At 32.7% G+C, this 21,025-nt stretch overlaps 1 protein-coding gene across 1 annotated transcript; it reads right to left on the reverse strand.

The window, feature by feature from the left end:
* Positions 1 to 322: 322 nt before the first annotated feature.
* On the reverse strand, positions 323 to 12,312 carry LOC107456680 (tubulin beta-2B chain). Its single transcript, XM_016074614.4, has 7 exons — positions 12,062 to 12,312; positions 5,918 to 6,026; positions 4,570 to 4,680; positions 3,096 to 3,340; positions 2,705 to 2,904; positions 1,451 to 1,887; positions 323 to 951 (listed from the first exon to the last, which is right to left on the reverse strand). Exons 1-7 carry the CDS (start codon positions 12,116 to 12,118, stop codon positions 767 to 769), a joined length of 1,344 nt encoding a protein of 447 aa, XP_015930100.1. The 5' UTR covers positions 12,119 to 12,312; the 3' UTR covers positions 323 to 766.
* Between the last annotated feature and the right edge of the window lie 8,713 nt (positions 12,313 to 21,025).

Here is a 21,025-nt window from a genome sequence, read left to right on the forward strand (position 1 = left end):
TAGAAAGAACAGAGCCTCCTAGTACAGAAAAAAATTCCCAACTTTAAAATTTTTTGTTAAATTTTATGTATTTCAAATAATAACTGTGACTTTGGTATCTCAATACTTTTTATAATTGTAATTTTTCCCGTAAATATTTTTTCATAGACTATTTTTTCTTCTTTTATTGTGAAAAAAATATCGAAGGAAAACTCGGTATTTCATGTAAGATGATGCAACAACACAACTCTTTTGTTTTGAAATAAAAGTACTACTCACAGAACTTATATTTCCCAACATTCAAATGAAGAAATAAATAAAATACAAGAGAGTGACGCAAAAAGAGTTTTCAACATCGTTTATTGAAAAAGGACAGAAATTACAAACATTCGCTTAAATTCAACGCTGATGCAAAGAGTATAATTCTTTATATAGGAATAGTTTGTTCAACACTGGCTTTCGTTTGCACGAAAAATTGCTTGAATAAACGTTCGAAATTAAAATTGCATTCCATAAAATGATAAACTGCAAGCCTATCCGTTGGTGGAATGCCGCTGAAAATAGAAATGTCATTAAATAAATAAAAAAAATGCTATCTAACTTTAAGGAATTCAAAGGCGGAGACTGACTGGAATGTTTAATTCTTTTTGTGTTGAAAAAGTTCAGATCATACAAGCGAGGGCTGAGAAGCCTTTCTAATTGGGGGAAAACGATATTTATTAAAAAATGGTTTAGCTTTTTCTCGATCCTATAAATTGTTTTCTTTTCTTTTTATTTTAAATTCAGTTTATTCGTTTTCTCCGACAGCTTGTTCCTCGTCTTCGAAGTCTCCTTCGTCATCAGCTGTGGCTTCTTGATATTGTTGATATTCAGACACAAGATCATTCATGTTAGACTCGGCTTCCGTGAATTCCATTTCGTCCATTCCTTCGCCTGTGTACCAATGCAAGAAAGCTTTTCGTCTGAACATGGCTGAAAATATAGAACAAAAATTATAAAAAGAGTTCCATAAAAACGGGGGATAACAAATATTGCTACTTAACCCTCTGTAGGTCCATTTTTTTTTCTTTGTAATGTTAGGTTAAAATACTTTTTGGATTGATTTCAAAAAAGAAATTCGTTGCGTTTAGCTTATTACCAATAGTAATTAAGATTTTTTTAATTACTTTAGAAAGGGAGTTCTGAATAAAAATAAACTGAGCATTTTAGAACAAAAAAAGTTTTAAACTGATTTCTAGAAATGAGACTCACTTCAATATACATTAGTAATACTTATTTAAATATTCAAGCAAGCAATAATCTGAGCAAAAATTCTATTTCAATAAGGATTTTTTTAGGAAACTCAGTCAATTTTAGGGAATTTTCTAAAATGTACAAAAACCAGGAGAATTTTTATTAAATCAGACCAGGAGAAACGGGCAAAATCCAGTAGAGTTGACAGCCATGTATATACATTAGTGGGGAATATTACCTGTGAATTGTTCGGATATCCTCTTGAAGAGTTCTTGGATTGCAGTGCTGTTTCCGATGAAAGTGGCGGACATCTTGAGACCCCTGGGTGGAATGTCACAGACAGCAGTTTTTACATTGTTCGGAATCCATTCGACGAAATAGCTGCTGTTTTTGTTCTGAACGTTGAGCATCTGTTCGTCCACTTCCTTCATGCTCATTCGGCCTCGGAAGATGGTCGCGACAGTCAGGTAGCGCCCATGTCGTGGGTCGCAGGCTGCCATCATGTTCTTGGCGTCGAACATCTGCTGGGTCAATTCGGGTACCGTCAGGGCTCGGTACTGCTGGCTGCCACGAGAGGTGAGGGGAGCGAACCCGGGCATGAAAAAGTGAAGTCGAGGAAAGGGAACCATGTTGACGGCAAGTTTCCGGAGATCAGCGTTCAATTGACCAGGAAACCTAAAAGGAAAAGGACAATAACTTTAATCAAAACATATCTTACCAATGGACTGTGGCTGTAAGACAAAATTAAGGTAAAAAGGACTTGGATTAGGAAAAATGAAACGATTGTCGTATTATTAAGTGATTCGAACTTTGTTGATTTATAGATGATTTGAATCGAAACAAAGAGTTTATCCAAAAACTACAAATCTCATTAACTGAGAAAATTACACAGAGAGTATAAACTGGCTAGAATCTTGTTATTGCACTATAATCAGTTTTGAAATGAATCAAAGTTTACACAGTTATTCAGAATTGTAGTTCAAAAGTTTACACGTAGGTCAAGATCGAGATAAAATTCAAGAATCCTATTGGAATATAATGGTCACAAGCGTAATACAGAAGCGCTACAATGCCAGTAAAATGTATAGCAATAATGTAGTATGAATGTAAGTCAGCGCATAAATAATTTGATTTTTGTGACACAAAGATAAGCTTATTCTTTTATATCAAAAGTAGTTTTGAAGCGGACTTATGAAATAAAAGAATAAACTTATACAAAAGTATCGGAAACGATGAGTAAAAATAGTCTAAAGTTGCAACTAGAGTAAAATTTAGGAAATTACTTTTTTACTGAAAAAAACTTTTTTACTTGCTGCTTGACATAGTGTTTTGTCTTGTAACTGCATCTGAAAATGTGACACAGTTTTGCCCTCTCCCAAAAATTTTACAGAAATCTTTTGATTGATAAATAACAGAAATATTGCATTCGTCTACTCTAGCCAATAGATGAAATGAACCGGACCTAGTCTAGTCTTGTGTATGTTTTAATCACCTGAGACATGTAGTGACGCCGGACATGGTGACAGAGACAAGGTGGTTGAGATCCCCGTAGGTGGGGGTCGTGAGCTTGAGTGTCCTGAAGCAAATGTCGTAAAGAGCCTCGTTGTCGATGCAGTAAGTCTCGTCCGTATTCTCAACCAGTTGGTGCACAGACAGAGTGGCGTTGTAAGGTTCTACTACTGTGTCGGATACCTGTAACAAATAAGGCATTCATCATCAAAATCTGCAGGAAAGCATTGGCCCACACACATTTGGCTGTCTGGCCAAATATTTGAATCTGCAAAGGCGGATCAACATCGGGTAAAGATTTTTGCAAAAAAAATAAAAAATGCGCACGTTATGCATAAAATAATGAATAAGCATAAATAATAAAGTATACTTACTTTTGGAGATGGCATGACACTGAAGGTATTCATTATTCTGTCAGGGTATTCTTCTCTAATTTTGGAAATGAGGAGTGTTCCCATTCCGGAGCCGGTACCTCCTCCCAGGGAGTGTGCCAGTTGGAACCCTTGTAGACAATCACAGCTCTCGGCTTCTTTTCTGACAACATCTAAGACAGTGTCCACTAACTCTGCACCTTCCGTGTAGTGACCTTTAGCCCAGTTATTTCCCGCTCCACTCTGTCCTATAATTATGAACAGAGAACAACATGTCGTGAGATGACTAATTACAAATGATAAATGATGCCGATATTTTGCTGAGCCCCATACTAATCGGAAAAATCTTTAGTATTTTATAATTTGCCTGGTAATTTTTATAGGCTTATTGTAGTTAGCCTCCTTGCTTTTAGGGTTGGGTTGGTTGGCGTCGTGTCATGGACAGAAAATAATTTTAAATGTGATCAAAGGTTCTATATACAACATCTGCAATTTGAAATTCTGCTTTTAGAGTGATTAAGAAATGTGTGAAAAATTACTCAGTCAAACTAAAATTGTTTAAGAAAGCTCGTAAAATATTTCCAATTAATACAGTAGGGGATGATTATTCAAGATGGTTCCAGTAGTAGTAGTAGTTCATTTACGTCGTACTAGAGCTGCACAATGGGCCATCTGCGACGGTCTGGGAAACATCCCTGAGGATGATCCGAAGACATGCAATAACAATTTTGATCCTCTGCAAAAGAGATGGCACCCTCGCTTTGGTAGCTTCCCGAATACCTCCGCGTGAAGTCGAGTACTTTACGGTAGAACAGTTTAACGAGGACCCACACCGCATACCCTTGGCTCCTACGCAGACTGATCCAAGTGGTCACCCACCCGCACACTGACCGCAGCCAACGATGCTCGACTTCGGTGATCTGCTGGGAACCGTGTTTAAACGATCAGTCCATTGAGGGACCAAGATGGTTCAATAATATAGATTTCCAAGATACTATGATGGACATTCTTGATGGTCCAACATGAATAAACCATCAAAACAGTTGTTATTCTTCTGTTGAACTATCATTAAGAAGTCAAAATTCATTCATTACGATGACGGTCACTTGACTTCGTTACGATCGAAAAATATGAGGAATGCATGTAATGGTCATCAAAAAGTTTAACTTGGATCAGGCTATTGCAATAAGGGTAGGCTATTAACATTAAAACTTCACTACTTTGAGCATTTTGCTGTTTATAAAATTTTGCTAAACAAAAATCTGGTTAATTGAGCAATGAATATGCTGCATTTTCTATGCAAAAAGCCTAAACAGTATCACACTGATTAGAGAATACTAGAGATTTTTCGCTTATTGACGGTTAAAATATCGGTGGCTGTTTGTAAAAAATCGATTTATTCAATTAGATTACGACATACATATAATATCATTGAGTTGAAAGAGTTAATTTTCCATGGTGAGAAATATTCATTTACCAAAGATAAAGTTGTCCGGCCTGAACAGTTGTCCGAAAGGACCCGATCGTACAGAGTCCATTGTTCCAGGTTCCAAATCGAGAAGAATGGCTCTGGGAACATATTTGCCTCCTGCAATGAAAAAAGATACATTTTTATTAATTTCCAATAAGAGTTTTTAATAGAAGTTCTGCATATTTTTAAACAGCTGACTTAATTTAAGTTTATTATCACATGCATTTCAATTTGTTAATTTCTGCGATGATGTTTGGCATTTTCTTACGACAGAAGAGGAATTTTTAATTCTGTTTCTGCTTGAAGTAGTTCTCAAAATGAAATATAGACGGCAGCACAAAGTCACGCGATTAGTAAATTTTTATTTTTAGGTATTATGTAGTTTAGTTCTCCATGTGCTTTGTCTCAATGAAGTTGTGTTATTAAAACCGGCATGGTAATTTCAAAGAGATTATTTCCCCAAGAAGGAATCCTTTTATAAATACCTTCATGTTAACCCAGATCAAGCAGGCCAGGGAAGGGTAGTAATGGGGTGGAAGCTTTCCTGAGACACCCTTGTTGTGTGTGGTCGAGCATTGTCCAGTTGAAATGGGATGAGTGGAAACACGTATGGCTGAGGGATGTCAGAAACGTTGTAACTAGTTAATGATCTAGTAATGAAGTAACTAGTTAATGAATCTTGTTTCATTTTTTGCTATGTGTTGTATTGAACTTAGTTAACAAAGTTTACATTTTATGGTTGCAAGTGTTTTTTTAAAACTTTTTCATAGTTCAAGTTTTAAAAATGCTTAACTGTCTTGGAATTCGGTGACTAGATTTAATAGAACACATTTCCGTGAATGAAATGAAAAAAATACAGAGATTTGAATTAGTAACTTAAAAATAAGGAAATGGCGTTCATAATTCTCCATAGGGTTAAGCAGAGAATTTAAAATTCTTTTTTGTTTTGTTTTAAGAAGACCCTTTATAAAAAATGTTTAAATAATATTATTAATACAAAGCATGTGAACAGTGCGAGATAGCCTGGTTTGCTGGGCTCACGTTATTACGAGCGGGATTTCGAATCCAGCTGGCCGAAAACTCTCTGAGGAATAAATGGCGACTGGTGACGTTAAACCTGTCGGATCAGAAAGTCCTCCCTGTTCCCATAACAAATTATACCTCTTGGGGTACTGAACTGATAGATTGATCGCTTTCTGGTTCTGGTCAAAATTACGATCTGTTCATCCTATAAACGGGTGTGACGTATGGAAGAAGTCGAATTTTTGGCAAAAGATGGCGCCACAGGAAAGTAAGAACAATCGTACCCTTTGCCTTAATGGCCTACAACAACATATGAACAGTGTGTATTCACCTGAGGCTTCATTGTAGTAGACGTTGATTCTCTCCAATTGGAGGTCTGAATCTCCGTGGTATGAGCCAGTAGGATCGATTCCATGCTCATCCGATATTACTTCCCAAAACTGAAAAAAAGAAAAAAACCTGAGTTGAGAACTATCATTTCATTTTTAAAATAAAACTGTGATTGTGATTTGTATTAAGTACACTCACAGAAAAATCGGCTTTGCAATGAACCATACTATCACTACCTTGAACTGATAGTATGTTTTTTTTTAATAATCATAGCATAATACGTTTCAAACTTTTTGTAACATAAATATGGTATTACTTTGAACCGCATTTCCTTTCAAGTTGAATCTAAGTAAGGTAAGGTTAAGATTTACGATGCTATGGTTCAACTTAGCACCCTATTTAGGTTGCAGCAAATTTGAACGATATTATGGTTAAATATGATACAAAAAAAAATTTAATCTAATAGAATACTTTTACGGTAAAATTTATTCAAAGTGCAACCTACCTTGAACCATAAAACGGGTCAAATTTAGAATAACATTAATAAGATTATAATTTCCCACCACATTAATTTAACCCAGTTTCCATCCAAGTTGATTAAGTAAGTATAATTAAGTTTAAGAGGTACAATAGTATGATTTAAGCTTGAACCACATTAAGCTTGCAGCAGATTCTTATTGTTTGTCTTCGGATTATTGCCAACTTTCATTGGTAAACTTATTCATAAAATGTAACATTTTAAAATTTTAAACTACAATCTCAATAAACCTGATGTGAACCATATCTGACGTCGCATCTGTTAAGTAGGTGAAGCTTGCCACTCGGTTTTGGTACTCTGGTTTTAGTTTGAATATTCCTGCTTTAGATGACTGAATTTTTTTTTCTTCTTCTAAACAAAAGGCTTGTAATTTGTTTATTTATAGTTAAAAAAATAGATTAATGCTAGAAGTTTTGTTTTCATTTTTATAACATAATTTGTTATTTCGTCAAACGGAGAACAGTTTATAACAACTGATAAATGGAACTTAAAATAAAGAAGTTAATAAACTCGCACTATAATTTACGCCACCATTACAGCTTATCATATTATTTACATCACAGTTACATATTTATTAAAAAAAAATCAAATGAAATCGTTTTACAACGCATTAAATGAATTTATTAAGAACACTGACGTTCGAATTTAATTCTAGTTTTAAATTAAAAGTTTAAATTTCGATTTTCAATAATATATATTTAATTAAAATATCCAAGAGATCCCACCATTACAGCTTATCTATCATATTATTTACATCACAGTTACATATTTATAAAAAGAAATCAAATTAAATCGTTTTACAACGCATTAAATGAATCTATTAAGAACACTGACGCTCGAATTTAATTCTAGTTTTAAATAAAAAATTTAAATTTCGATTTTCAATCGTATATATTTAATTAAGAGATCCAAGTTAACAAAAACAAAATGCAATAAGTATAATTGAATTTTTTTTACTCATTTTTGAAACACTGAAAAAAGATCGTTAATTATTATTATTTCTTTTTTTTCTTTTTCAATTCGCTTTTCTTTTTTGATGTGATGTGAAAAGAGAGAACGAGTACTGTAAGCATCCTTCCCAACACTACATGAAACAGCAGCAGGGAAGAAGATTTTCAAGAGAAGCATTTCGTTCGTTGGCATTTCATCTTCACAGTTCAAAAACCTTCGAAATATCTCAGAAATGCTCCGCTGATTTTGGCATCGTCTGCCGAAGTTCACCTTCATGTTCAATTCTTTTTTTTTTTCCCTTCCTTTATACGTTTCTTTCTTTTTCAAATATAAACTTTTTATTTTTATTTTAGAAGAATGACTATTTCAGTTTCAATTCAGAATCTAATTCATAATAATGTTATGTTAGGTATAAGGCAAGAATAAAGGTCACCAATGTTTTAAAAGAAATGCCTTACATTTAATAATAACAGTTTTTTTAATTGTTTAAATATTTTCCATCTTTGAAGAACTGGACTCGTGTTTAAAAAAGTGTTGACTGTAAAAAATGCGTCCGGGTAAACCGGGTTCGAATCCCAGAGATGGCTGGTCGACGCGAATTCCCGGCTCACACCGACCACATTGCAGTCATAAAATATCCTCAGGGGTAAACGGATCATGGGTTAGAGTCTCATTGCAGCCGGGCTAACCGTGGGAGGTTTTCGTGGTCTTCCTCTCCATGTAACGCAAATGCGGGTTAGCTCCATCAAAAAGTCCTCCACGAAGGCAAACTTTCTCCCACTATTCGATCCAGGAGTTCCCTTGTCTTCTGGATTGGGTTCAAAATTATAAGGCTGCGAAGTTGAACATTAGTAGTTGTAAACCCAAAATCGGCTCTGTTGTTCAACGACGGTTATAAAATAAAAATGAATATGAGCTTATCTGGGAAATAAAGGTGGTCGGGGCGCAATACTGACCACCATGCCGCCCTCATCATGCCGTTGGTCACAAAATGACATAGCTTCCATAGTGGAGATGCGAAAAAAAAATAGTTGTGACGCATCTTGCGTCTGAATCGATTAAAAAAAATAACAAAAAATAATACGCCAACAGATTTAAGTACGCAGAATTAAATCAAGCCTTAAAAAGAATTTTTTTTTATTAAAAATGATTCAGAGTACCCATTAGACAACTTGATGACAGCGATCGATTAAGTTCTAATTAAAAACTTTAAACTTCTTTGTTTTGTCTATCAAAAGATGGAATCCTCATAAATGCGGATATTAATAAATGGGTAAAGAGGAATAAACTTTATAAACTAACCAGTATTACAGATAATCTTTTTTTATATTTCTTTTTCAACCATAGAAACTAGAGTCATAATGGCTAAGGGCAAAGAGCATTCGCCTTCCAATGAGGTGAACCGGGTTCGAATCTCAGCGATGGCTTGTCGATACGAATACTGCATCCGGCTTGCACCGATCACAGTGGTGACGTAAAATATCCTCAGTGGTAGACGGATCATGGGTTAGAGTCGCTTTGCCGTCAGGCTAACCGTGGGAGGTTTTCCTCTCCGTGTAACTCAAATGCGGGTTAGTTCTAGCAAAAAGTCCTCCACGAAGGCAAATTTCTTCCTATACTTTATCCAGGAGTTCCCTTGTCTTCTGGATTGGGTTCAAAATATCAAGACTATGGAGTTGAACATTAGTAGTCGTAAACACAAAATTGGGTCTGCTGTTCAACTAGTGTTATTAAAAAAAAAATTTAAAAAAATCTACGAAACTACTAGTTCTGCATCTGTTCTCTAGATTTTTTTTTTTTTTTTAAATTCCAAAACATTTCTTAAAGTGATAATTTATATCATTTCACGTAGAATTTCGTAATGTGTGAAAATGTAGAATGTTCTAAAAGATTTATATTATTTTAATAGGGAACCGCTTTTAGTAAAAAAAGGACCCAGAAATTTGAAAGCCTTGATTCTTAAAGGCCTGTAGTTCACGGATTAAAAAAAAAATACACAAAAAGCAACGATGCATGTCAAAATGAATGATTGGTAAACAGTAAGTGTTCGTGAAACATTTTTTTCAATTATTAATACAGTACATAAAGCTAATAATGTTTCACAAAAAAAAATATATCGTTGATTGTCATCGTTGAGTTACTATAGAANACAATAGAAACATACAAAAATGTTGATTGTTACTCAGTATTATACAGAAATATAAGCAATACTCCTTAAGTGAGCGGGGCTACCCGACTCTCCCCTATATTATTTTAATAGGGAACCGCTTTTAGTGAAAAAAAGGACCCAGAAATTTGAAAGCCCTGATTCTTAAAGGCCTGTAGTTCACGGATTAAAAATAAATACAAAAAGCACCGATGTATGTTAAAATGAATGATTGATAAACAGTAAGTGTTCGTGAAACATTTTTTCAATTATTAATACAGTACATAAAGCTCATAATTTTTCCATACAAAAAAATATATCGTTTATTGTCATCCTTGAGTTACTATAGAAACAATGACTCATCTTAGTTATTGCTACAGAAGGGGGAAAGGGCCTGTCAATAAATCAATAAATCTCAAGAGTTAAATGATTAAGGTTAAACCATTTAATCACTCAATTAATAACCCTTTAAAACAATACTTTTATTGTTCTTACCATGCTTAACTAGAAATGTAAGTTACTCAGCTTGGAATATTTTTATGTCATTAAATATTGAATTTTTACTAAAACTACAAAACTCCGGTTTTTTGAGGAACGTTGCATTGAGAATTGATGAAAAGACATAATTATTGACAAAAGAAAAGTCTGATTAAATTATTTATAAAATTGTAAATAAGTTCATTTTATTGTTTTGTATTTAAATATATATTTTTCCTATTTAAATCATATATCTATAAAGTAGACGTTTTTATCTCAAATACAAAACGTCTAGAAGCGTTTTATTTTTTTCCTCTCTAAATTTTGCTTTTTTTTTTTTTAAGTAAGCGCCATTTTTTTTATAACTTCGAATTTTTTTAAATTTAGTTACTTCAAATGACAATAGACAAAGAAATCTAAAATTTGTTTGGTTAGATTTGGCTTAATTTGGTTACGAAAATTTCTAGATTCTTTTTTACATCAAATAACGGATATGTTGAGATAGAATTTCTCGATTATTATTATTATTATTATTATTATTTTTTTTTTTTACGTAAAATTCTTTTTTACGTCACGCAGTTTTCTCGGAGTAGGAGTTTTGCTCCTGAACTTTCCTGCCGTTTTTAAGATATAAAGACTGAAAGACTGAAATTGGAATCGAATTTATCAATTTAAAATATTAATTAAAATAATCCTAGAATTATCGAAAACGGAATTGCTTAACATTTTGCGTTGGACAGAACACAATGAAAATGGGACAGAAGTCATTTATTTCATAGTTTTGAACATAAATGTTCTTTGCGCCAAAAAAAAAGGAACACCTTGAATAACTTTTTGATCCAATGATCGAATTTTCACGTACTAGGACTTATTCTTAATGGTCCGAAGGCTTGATCTCAAATAGACTAAATAGTTATCACAGACGATATTTTAAATTACGAAATCATATGTAAAGACGTTCTTTCCATGAATAAACATAGCTTTTTTTCGATTTATTCGGAGTTTTGCGACCCTCAAAAAAAGAGTTATTTCTGAGTTCCGGCGAATTGAGTTGAGTTGAGAAGAGTTGCCGAGTTCTGGGAAATATGGTCCCAATAGTTTAATCAGGAGGGTGTAGGAAAGTTTCGAACTCTGTATGTTAATTTCTTCCTTTCTTTTTTTATTTATTTACTTATTTATTTATTTTTTTGCATATTTTACTATATTTGGAAAACTTTTTAAGCGAATCGAAAAATTTTTGAACTCAATTATAAAATTTGTTTATTCAAAGATATCCCTGCAAAATATGATTTTTAATTTATCTTTATTATTCTATATCATTTTATTTAATAATAGTAAAAAAAAAATTCGAATATTAAGATATACGGAATATAAAAATTATTTTAAAAAATTTAATTTTAAATCTCAAAATACAAAATTTGTGTGCAATCGGTGGAATAGTTTCTGAGTAATTAAGTTTCTAAAAAGTCGTTTATTTAAAATTGATTTCTAAAAAGAATTAATAGCCGAATATTTATTTTACCTTTGATTTTTTTAAAAAAATTATGCTTAGCCTAGTAGAAATTTATGTTAATAATTTGCTTTTTTAAAGTGGCAAGAATTTTTTAGTTCAAGATTAAATGCGATCAAATTTACATAAAATGAAAAACAATATATTTAACTCTCCTACACTTCTACTAAGAAATAAATAAATTGAAATAAAACCTCAAACCTCGCCCTTTAATTTTCTTTTTTTTTTCTGTATTATTTGCGAATTATCAAAATGGAAACAAAACCACGCTTATTTTATTTACTGAAGAAAAGGTATATTAATATTTATTACGGTTAGTATTTTTTTCAAATTTGCAATAGTTCAGAAAAGTGAAGAAAATAAATTTATTAAAAACAGATACAAATTTCATGTACTAATATATATTGCATATGTTATTTTATTACACAATAAATGTACATTGTAATAGTATTATCATAATAAACATGTTTATATATTAATATATTTCAATGTATATTTTATAGATGTTAAATGTTTAATTTACCTTAGCACCAATCTGGTTTCCGCATTGTCCAGCCTGAACGTGAACGATTTCTCTCATTTTTAGTTTAAAAATTTGACGAAACTTTAAAAATAAAGGATTTTATACGAACGAGAGCTGAGAGCACGGCGAACGCACCCAAAGTATCTGCAACAAAACAGCTGCGGCAGCATCTAATCTACTCCATCCCTACAGCCGCCAACGCCCATTCGCTCAATAACGTCACGTGACCCGTCATCCCTCCTCTTTCTCTTACTCATCGGCGAGACGTCTGCCTATTATAGACTTTTTTGAGATGCAGAAAATATTTTTCTTTAGGAAAAAGAAAAACGGGTATGAGCTATGATTGTCTTCATAAGGACAGATCTTGAGAAATAAAATGTTAAACCTTCTTTACAAAAAATAAAATAGCGTCATCAATGCATGTTTTTTTTTAATTCCTACTATTAGTTCACAATCTCCCTATAACTTGTTCAAATTTTCAATCGTTAAAAAAATACTTTTTCCATTCAAGTTCAAATACATTTTTTTTTTTAAAATTCGAGTAGTTGTAATTATTGTTGTATGCGACATAAACAAGTGCAGTATAATCTCGATATCTCGAACTTCTATAACTCGAAAACGTTGTTATGTCAAAAAAATATTTTCCCCTTGGCCTTACATATCCACCTAATGTTAATTTAATTTGATTTCCAATGTCGAAGATTTTCTTCTCAAAACCTTGTTATGTCAAATGTTCTTCGAAATAGAAAATTAATTTTTTCGGAAAAATCACATGTAAGTTTAAATAAAATGTTAAATGATTACAAAATGATTGCTTAGAAAATATGATGACAAAATGATTACTTAAAATAATGATTACAATATTAATTTGATTACAAAATATATTTGAATACCTTATTTTAATGCCTAATTTCTGAAAGGAAAATTCATTAAATAATTGTTACTGCTCGATGCACAGTAAATTATTTCTTCGAAATCCAATTTTTTGGATACCAGAAATAATAATTTTTTTAAAGTAATACTTTTTTCAGAGTAATCATTTTTTAAGTTATAATTTTTTCAAATAATAATTTTTAAGTAATCATTTTTGAGAAATAAATTTTTAAGTAATCATTATTACGTAATCATTTTTTACGTATTCATTTTTTATGTAATCATTTTTTAAGTAATCATTTTTACTTAATCCTTTTTTACGTAAGCATTTTTTAAGGTAATCATTTCTTACGTAATCAATTTTGGTCGTAATCATTTTTTCCAAGCAATCATTTTGTAATCATTTCTTCTAAGCCAGTGTTTCTTAACCTTTTTGGTATAATGGACCCCTTTTAAAATTTTTTAAGAGGTCACGGACCACCCCCCTGTGAAAAAAATAATTGCAAAAAGACATCCATAATTAGAAAACACTTAATTTTATTATTTTAATAGAATAAAAAATTTTTATAATTAAAATTTTTCATGTTAAGGTTGCTGCTGCTTTTCCTTAATTAACAAATTGAATTGGGAGATAGTTTTCGACAAAGCAACGCGCATATCATGTTCAACATTCAATCGATTTCGATGTTTTGTTTTTATTGTCATGAGTGTGGAAAATCCCGCTTTGCAACGATACACCGTAGCAAACGGAATTATAGCTGCCATAGATCTCTTTACAAGCAATGGGTAGGCCTCCAAACGTTTTAAAAATTAGGAGTAGTTAGCGGACCCCCAAAATATGACTCATGGACCCCTTAGGGGTTCATGAACCACAGGTTAAGAAACCCTGTTCTAAGCTATCATTTTGTAATGAATTTTTCTACGCAATTATGTTGCAATCATTTTTTCTAAGTAATCATTTTTTAAGAAATAATTCTTTCAAGTAATCATTTTAAGTAATCTTTTTTGCGCAATCAATTTTCAAGTAATCATTTTAAAGTAATCATCTCTTACTTAATCAATTTTATACGTAATCATTTTTCTACGCAATCATTTTGCAATCATTTTTTCTAAGCAATCATTTTGTAGTAAATTTTTCTAAGCAATCATGTTGTAGTCTTTTTTTTCTAATCAATCATTTTGTAATCATTTTTTCTAAGCAATCATTTTGCAATAATTTTTTGAGGTAATTATTTTTTAAGCAATAATTTTTTTAAGTAATCATTTTTAGGTAATCATTTTTTCTAGGCAATCATTTTGTAATCATTTTTTCTGAGCAATCATTTTGTAATCATTTTTCTAAACAATCATTTTGTAATAATTTATTCTTAGCAATCATTTTGTAATTGCGATTATTTTGTAATCATTTTCTCTATGCAATTATTTTTTCTAAGTAATCATTTTTTAAGAAATCGTTTTTTCAAGTAATCATTTTAAGTAATCTTTTTTGCGAAATCAATTTTAAAGAAATAATTTCTTACGTAATCATTTTATACGTAATCACTTTATACGTAATCATTATATACGTAATCATTGTTACGTAATCATTTTTAAGGTAATCATCTCTTACGTAATCAAGCTATACGTAATCATTTTTTCTAAGCAAACATTTTGTAATAATTTTTTCTAAGCAATCATTTTGTAATGAATTTTTTTAAGCAATCATGTTGTAGTCTTTTTTTCTATACAATCATTTTGTAATCATTTTTTCTAAGCAATCATTTTGTAATAAATGTTTCTAAGCAATCATGTTGTAGTCTTTTTTTCTAATCAATCATTTTGTAATCATTTTTTCTAAGCAATCATTATGTAATCATTTTTTCTAAGCAATAATTTTTTAAGTAATTATTTTTTAAGTAATAATTTTTTTAAGTAATCATTTTTTGGTAATCTTTTTTTCTAAGCAATCATTTCGTAATAAATTTTTCTAAGTAATCATTTTGTAATCATTTTTTCTAAGCAATCATTTCGTAATAAATGTTTATAAGCAATCATGTTGTAGTCTTTTTTTCTAATCAATCATTTTGTAATCATTTTTTCTAAGCAATCATTATGTAATCATTTTTTCTAAGCAATAATTTTTTAAGTAATTATTTTTTAAGTAATAATTTTTTTAAATAATAAGTTTTTTAAGTAATCATTTTTTGGTAATCATTTTTTCTAAGCAATCATTTTGTAATAATTTTTCTGAGCAATCATTTTGTAATAATTTTTCGAAGCAATCATTTTATAATAATTTTTTCTAAACAATCATTTTGTAATAGTTTTTTCAACGCAATCAATTTTGAAAATTTTTTTCTAAGCAATCATTTTCTCATAATTTTTTCTAAGCAATCATTTTGTAATAGCAATTATTTTGTAATCATTTTTTCTACGCAATCATTTTCTAATTATATTTTCTAAGCAATCATTTTGTAATCATTTTTTCTAAGCAATCAATTTTAAAAATAAATTTTCTAAGCAATCATTGATTTTTTCCAAGCAATCATTTTATAATAATTTTTTCCAAGCAATCATTTTGTAATCATTTTTTCTAAGCAATCATTTTGTAATCATTTTTTCCAAGCATTGTGTATTTTATAATTATATACAACGATACGATAAAAAGCGCAATAAAAAAGTTTCCCAACGATAAAAAAGTTTCCCTACGATAAAAAAGCATAAATTTGAAAGTAAGAAATAAGTATAAATTTTCTATTTTAAATTTTTGAAAAAAATATTTTTATTATAAATTGCAGATTACTAAAATTTGAAAATTTTTTTTAACTTTCAACATACATTATATAGTATTAGATTATTTAAAAGTTTAATGAATTTTATAGTATTAGATTGCTTAGTATATAGATAGCTTATCTAAAATGCTTTCCATGGATTCTAAAATTAAGTATTATTTATTTACTTTATTTTATTAAAATTCTGAACACAATGCGCGTTTAAGCAAAAGCAGTTTTTATTGACACTCTTTGAATTGCTACAAAACTAAACTACTTTAAACTTAAACTACTTTATAAGTATAACCAAGTAAAATTTAGAAACCCAAACTTGACTTGCAACTTCAAAAATAACTAATGACACATTTAAATAAAAAAGAATAAACTTACCTTATGCGATTAAACATCATAAGTGGGAGAGCCCACAAAACTTGAATGCCTACTATTTAGTAATGCTTGCAACACAAACACTAGTAGGCGAAGAAAAAGTAAATAATGTGCTACCTGCCCCATCAAAAATATTTCCCAAAGTTACGACTATGCAAGAACTTCATCTAGAATAGTTTCCGTAACTGAAATCAAAAGAACATTTAAAAGAAATTAAACAAAGCTTGATACGTGTGATTACATGTGTGGGGTGAGTAGAGTTCTTCAAAGTCAACCTTCATCTATGAAAAGGTACCCCGCCATGGAATCGAGTTAACAAGTCTTATATACTAGTAAATTGGAATTATATTATTGTAGTGGTAGATATATATACTATACTCTTCCTCCAGAATTTTATCTGTGATAGAATTCAATGAATAGGATACCACTAGTTGATTCATTGCTGTTTTGTGAGAAGACGGGAGAGCTGTATTAAGATCACCTTACTTTTTGAGTGCTGATGATCGTGAGAGCTGTATTAAGTTCACGGTCGTGGTCACTCCTGTGTTGTCTTCAGCAGTCGAGTTTATACGTTGAGTGTGATCGAGACTGAGAAGCAACAGCGTGAGGAGGTCAATGTCGCGGTCACAAGTAGCAAGTCAACTGTTCAATGTGAACCATTCATCAAAGTAGGCGTGTTCAAATCGTGGTGGGCGTTTCCGCCAAGGTAGGCGTGTTCGCGGTGTGTGTGAGTCAACCACTACAAAAATACAATTCCAAATCCCTAGTATATAATGCATGCTGATGATCGTGAGAGCTGTATTAAGTTCACGGTCGTGGTCGCTCCTGTGTTGGTGTTGTCTTCAGCAGTCGAGTGTATACGTTGAGTGTGATCTAGACTGAGAAGCAACAGCGTGAGGAGGTCAATGTCGCGGTCACAAGTAGCAAGTCAACTGTTCAATGTGAACCATTAATCAAAGTGGGCGTTTCCGCCGGGCGTGTTCGCGGTGTGTGTGAGTCAACCACTACAAAAATACAATTCCAAATCCCTAGTATATAATACATGTTAACTCGATTTTATGGTAGGGTACCTTTTCATAGATGAAGGTTGACATTGTAGATATCTACAATCTCCACAATATCCACTAACCTATTGATTCTCAAACTCTTTGATGTTGCCTCTCCCTAGCGAAAAGCATTTCAACACCCCCTTTGTGAAAATCAAGTTATTTAGAGCATGGGGATTGAGAGAGGTGTGCTGAATTATAAGAGGCAACAATAAGCAATTTATTTTGGCTTTTTTTAAATAAAAAATAATATGTACATTAACTCGATACTTTTCTCACGGCAGGTAATCGTAGTCTATTTGTTATAATTAAAATAAAAACGGTAATAAAAAAAACAAACAAACAAAGAGACCTATTCTTAAAAGGAATAATTTATTAGACAATTAAGCAAATAGATAATTAAAAAAACACCCAAAGTTATTTTTTTACACTAAAAAGTAGTATCAGCGAAACATTCAAGTAACTATGTCAGTGGGATGATTGTACTCAATGATGCAGAGCCAGTTTTTTTAACGTTCGGTTTAATACTTTTTGTGAGGTGAAGACGCAAGTCCCCTCGTTGCACAATTTCGGGTCGATTTCTCTTTTTTTTGTGACAAGACCTGTAACAGCACTATATATCCACGTTCGACAAGGTAGGAGGAAGGGAAGGCCTTTAAAAAATTTTTAACGATAGTCTACACTACAGTCCAAGGTAGAGGCGAATGTTGCTACCTTGAATCCAAAATTCTGTGAGATCAACATTTCAAAGCTTCGTTAGTTGAAAGTTCGACCGATTCCTCATAAATCTGAACCTTTGCTGTTTCAATATTAACAAAAGGATTCATAACCCAATAACTTCTGAGGACTTCCAGGAAACAAAACATCTTTAAAACAGTCAGAAAAGTCCATGTGAAAAGAGTCAAGGTGTTAACAATATTCTTGGGCATCATCAGAGCGAATTTCGCCTGCTTGGCTGAACTCGTTCCAACCAAAATTCTGCTACCACAAAATTAGTTTTCTTAGAAAAGCAGAAATAACTGATTTTGTTGGAGTCAAATTGAGCTCATCGCCTTGGAGTTGTAAATAAATGGCATTAAATTTATAAATAAATCCTCCAAAGTCTTTCTTAAATTCTAGCAATCTGTCTCTCAGAGCTACGTCTCTGTTTTCGAGAAACTCAAGCACAGAGTCGAAACGATTCCAAAACCTATCGAGACAGACGCCTTCGGTAAGCCAGAGAATCTCGGTGTGTAGATAGCTATTGAATTCTTCATCATACACAGTAGTTTGAATAATCAATCGTTGAGTGCATTATTACTATGAATTTTGTTCAAAGCAGATGTGACATATTGCAATGACTGATGTAAACGATCGCTGAGATTTTTTCCTACTAAATGCTGTCTGTGAATCACGCAGTGAACAGCTGAAATATCTGGTATTTCTCTTTTCAAAGAGAGATAAACCCACGATGTCGATCCACCATTGCAGGAGCTCCATCAGTGGCAATCGACATAATATTCGCAAGAGGAATGTTTTTCTCTGTAAAATAATCTTTGGCTGTATTAAAAATAGATTTATATTTGGTATCTACATTGAAGCTTCTTGCAAAAAGCATCTTTTGAATGATTTTTCCTACCTTTACAAACCGAATCTACGCCGACGGTAAAGTCTACATTACATGACAAGGTTGATTCATCAAATTGAAGAGAAAATTCGTTGGATATCAAAAGTTGGCATAAAGAATCTTCAACGTCTTCAGACATCTCATCATTTCGTCGCCGCATTGTATCGTTGCTAAATGGGATATTTTTGATTACCTTGGATGTGGCTGGATGGTGTAGAACTGTTTCTAAAACTTCCTTGACAACCGGCAGTAACAACTCTTCGCCGATGGTAAGAGCTTTCCCAGATTTAGCAATAAATTTTGATTATTATAAGAAGCTATCAAACCATCGTCGTATTTTTGTGATGAGGTTGACCCTGAGAACGAAGGTGCCCTCAGAAACTTGTCTTTGATATTCGTAAAAAATGACAAAACTTCATTTTGTTTGTCAGGATGAGTGTTTTGCAAATGCTGCTGCTAACGGGAAGATTTCATTGTCTCATTAGATACAACGTCGTTACAAAGTGAACACATGGGCAGTCGAGAGTTCAACAGCAATTGAATAAATCCAAACTTCAAGCACGTGGCATGGTATTGATGACACTTCTTTTTGTTAACCAACATCGTTGGTGGCAGCAAAATACAAATGATGAAAGAAAATAAACTATTTCTTCAAATTAAGAAATAATTTATGGTAAATAACTAATTCATGCACATACCTGGAAAAATAAACAATGCGATCGAATCAAAACTGGGAAAAAAAACTGTAAGGAAGCTAATGAAAACCATCATAAGAAACAGTGGTCGAATCAAACATTCATACCAAAAGCGCATGCACTTTAATTTCCCCCAAATGGCTTGAATGAGTCAGAGCCATTCGCGTAATAACTTGAATGAATCAGAGGCAAAAACTCCTGCTCTGCGCTGCGTTGGTTCGGATCGGAGAATAAGTGTCGTATAAGTTCGTTTTATTGGTGGTACAAGCGGTGTATCGTATAATCTTAATTTATTATATTAATTTAATCTTTTTTCTTTAATATTAATTTTAGATTAATTTTATTTATTAAATGAATTTTAATTTAATAATTTTGTTGTTGTTGTTCATTTACGTCGCACTAGAATTGCACAATGGGCTGTGGGGAGAGTAGTTATTGCAGTTTTGGAAATATCGTCTGGGTGTACTGGTATCTGGTGATATGCGCGAACTAAATCTACTTTCGAAAAAATAACTTTACCGTGTAATTGACTGGAAGAGTCTTGTAAATGGGGCAAAGGATATCTATCCGGTGACTCTCTCCCGGTCTTTCACAAGTACAGCAACTAGTGAGATCTGCTCATCGAATTATATCTCTGATAAAATTCTGGTGGGGGAGTACTGTGGCGTAACTACCACTACGAATATTAAACATCACTTCACTGGTATATAAGACATGTTAACTTGACTCTATGTCGGGGTACCTTTTCATAGATGACGGTTGACATGGTCGAATACTCCTCTCCCCACATTGGTGACCTTCGGACGTGATGTGAACACGCCTATCTTGGCAGTAACGCCCACTTCGATATGAACACGCCTACTTCGATGGATGATCCACATTGAACAGTTGACTTGCTACTTGTGACTGCGACTTTATCCACCTCCTCGCACTGTTGCTACTCAGTTTCGTCTCGATCACGCACAACGTCGGCTTGCATACTTGTAATTTCTCGACTGCTAACGGCAACAGAGGAGCGAATACGACCGTGAAGTTAATATACCTCTCACATTCATCCGTGAATACGACCGTGAAGTTAATACACCTCTCCCGGCTTCTCACAAAACAGTAATGAATCAACTAGTGGTATTCATTCATCGAATTCTATCACAGATATAATTCTAGTGGGGAAGTGCTGTAGCGTATATACCACTACAAAATTACAACTACAATTCACTAGTATATAAGACATCTTAACTCGACTCTATGTCGAGGTACCTTTTGATAGATGACGGTTGGCATGGTCGATTGACTCCGCCCCCCACAGGGCTATTGGCGATGGTCCGGGAAATATCCCTGAGGATGATCCGAAGACATGCCATTACAATTTTGATCCTCTGAGGAAGGGATGTCACCTCCGCTTCGGTAGCCCACCGACCTACACGTGAAGTCGAGTACTTTACGGTGGAACATTTCATTGAGGAGCAATACCGCACACCCTCGGTCCCTACGCAGACTGATTCAAGGGGTCACCCATCTGCCCACTGACCGCTGTCCTGTGATGATAGACATCGGTGATCTTCTGGGAACCGTGTCTTAATGATCAGTCTACTGCGGAACCAATTTTA

The sequence above is a fragment of the Parasteatoda tepidariorum genome, chromosome 10, assembly GCF_043381705.1.
Source record: "Parasteatoda tepidariorum isolate YZ-2023 chromosome 10, CAS_Ptep_4.0, whole genome shotgun sequence".
Classification (NCBI taxonomy): domain Eukaryota; kingdom Metazoa; phylum Arthropoda; class Arachnida; order Araneae; family Theridiidae; genus Parasteatoda; species Parasteatoda tepidariorum.

Bases quoted from the DNA above. Each gene is read 5' to 3' on its own strand.
- LOC107456680 (XM_016074614.4), bottom strand. From the start codon at position 12,118: ATGAGAGAAATCGTTCACGTTCAGGCTGGACAATGCGGAAACCAGATT. The intron at 6,027-12,061 runs GTAAATTAAACA...TCTTTTTTTCAG, and splicing joins GAAACCAGATTGGTGCTAAG to TTTTGGGAAGTAATATCGGA. The intron at 2,905-3,095 runs GTAAGTATACTT...TATTTGTTACAG, and splicing joins GTGTCATGCCATCTCCAAAA to GTATCCGACACAGTAGTAGA.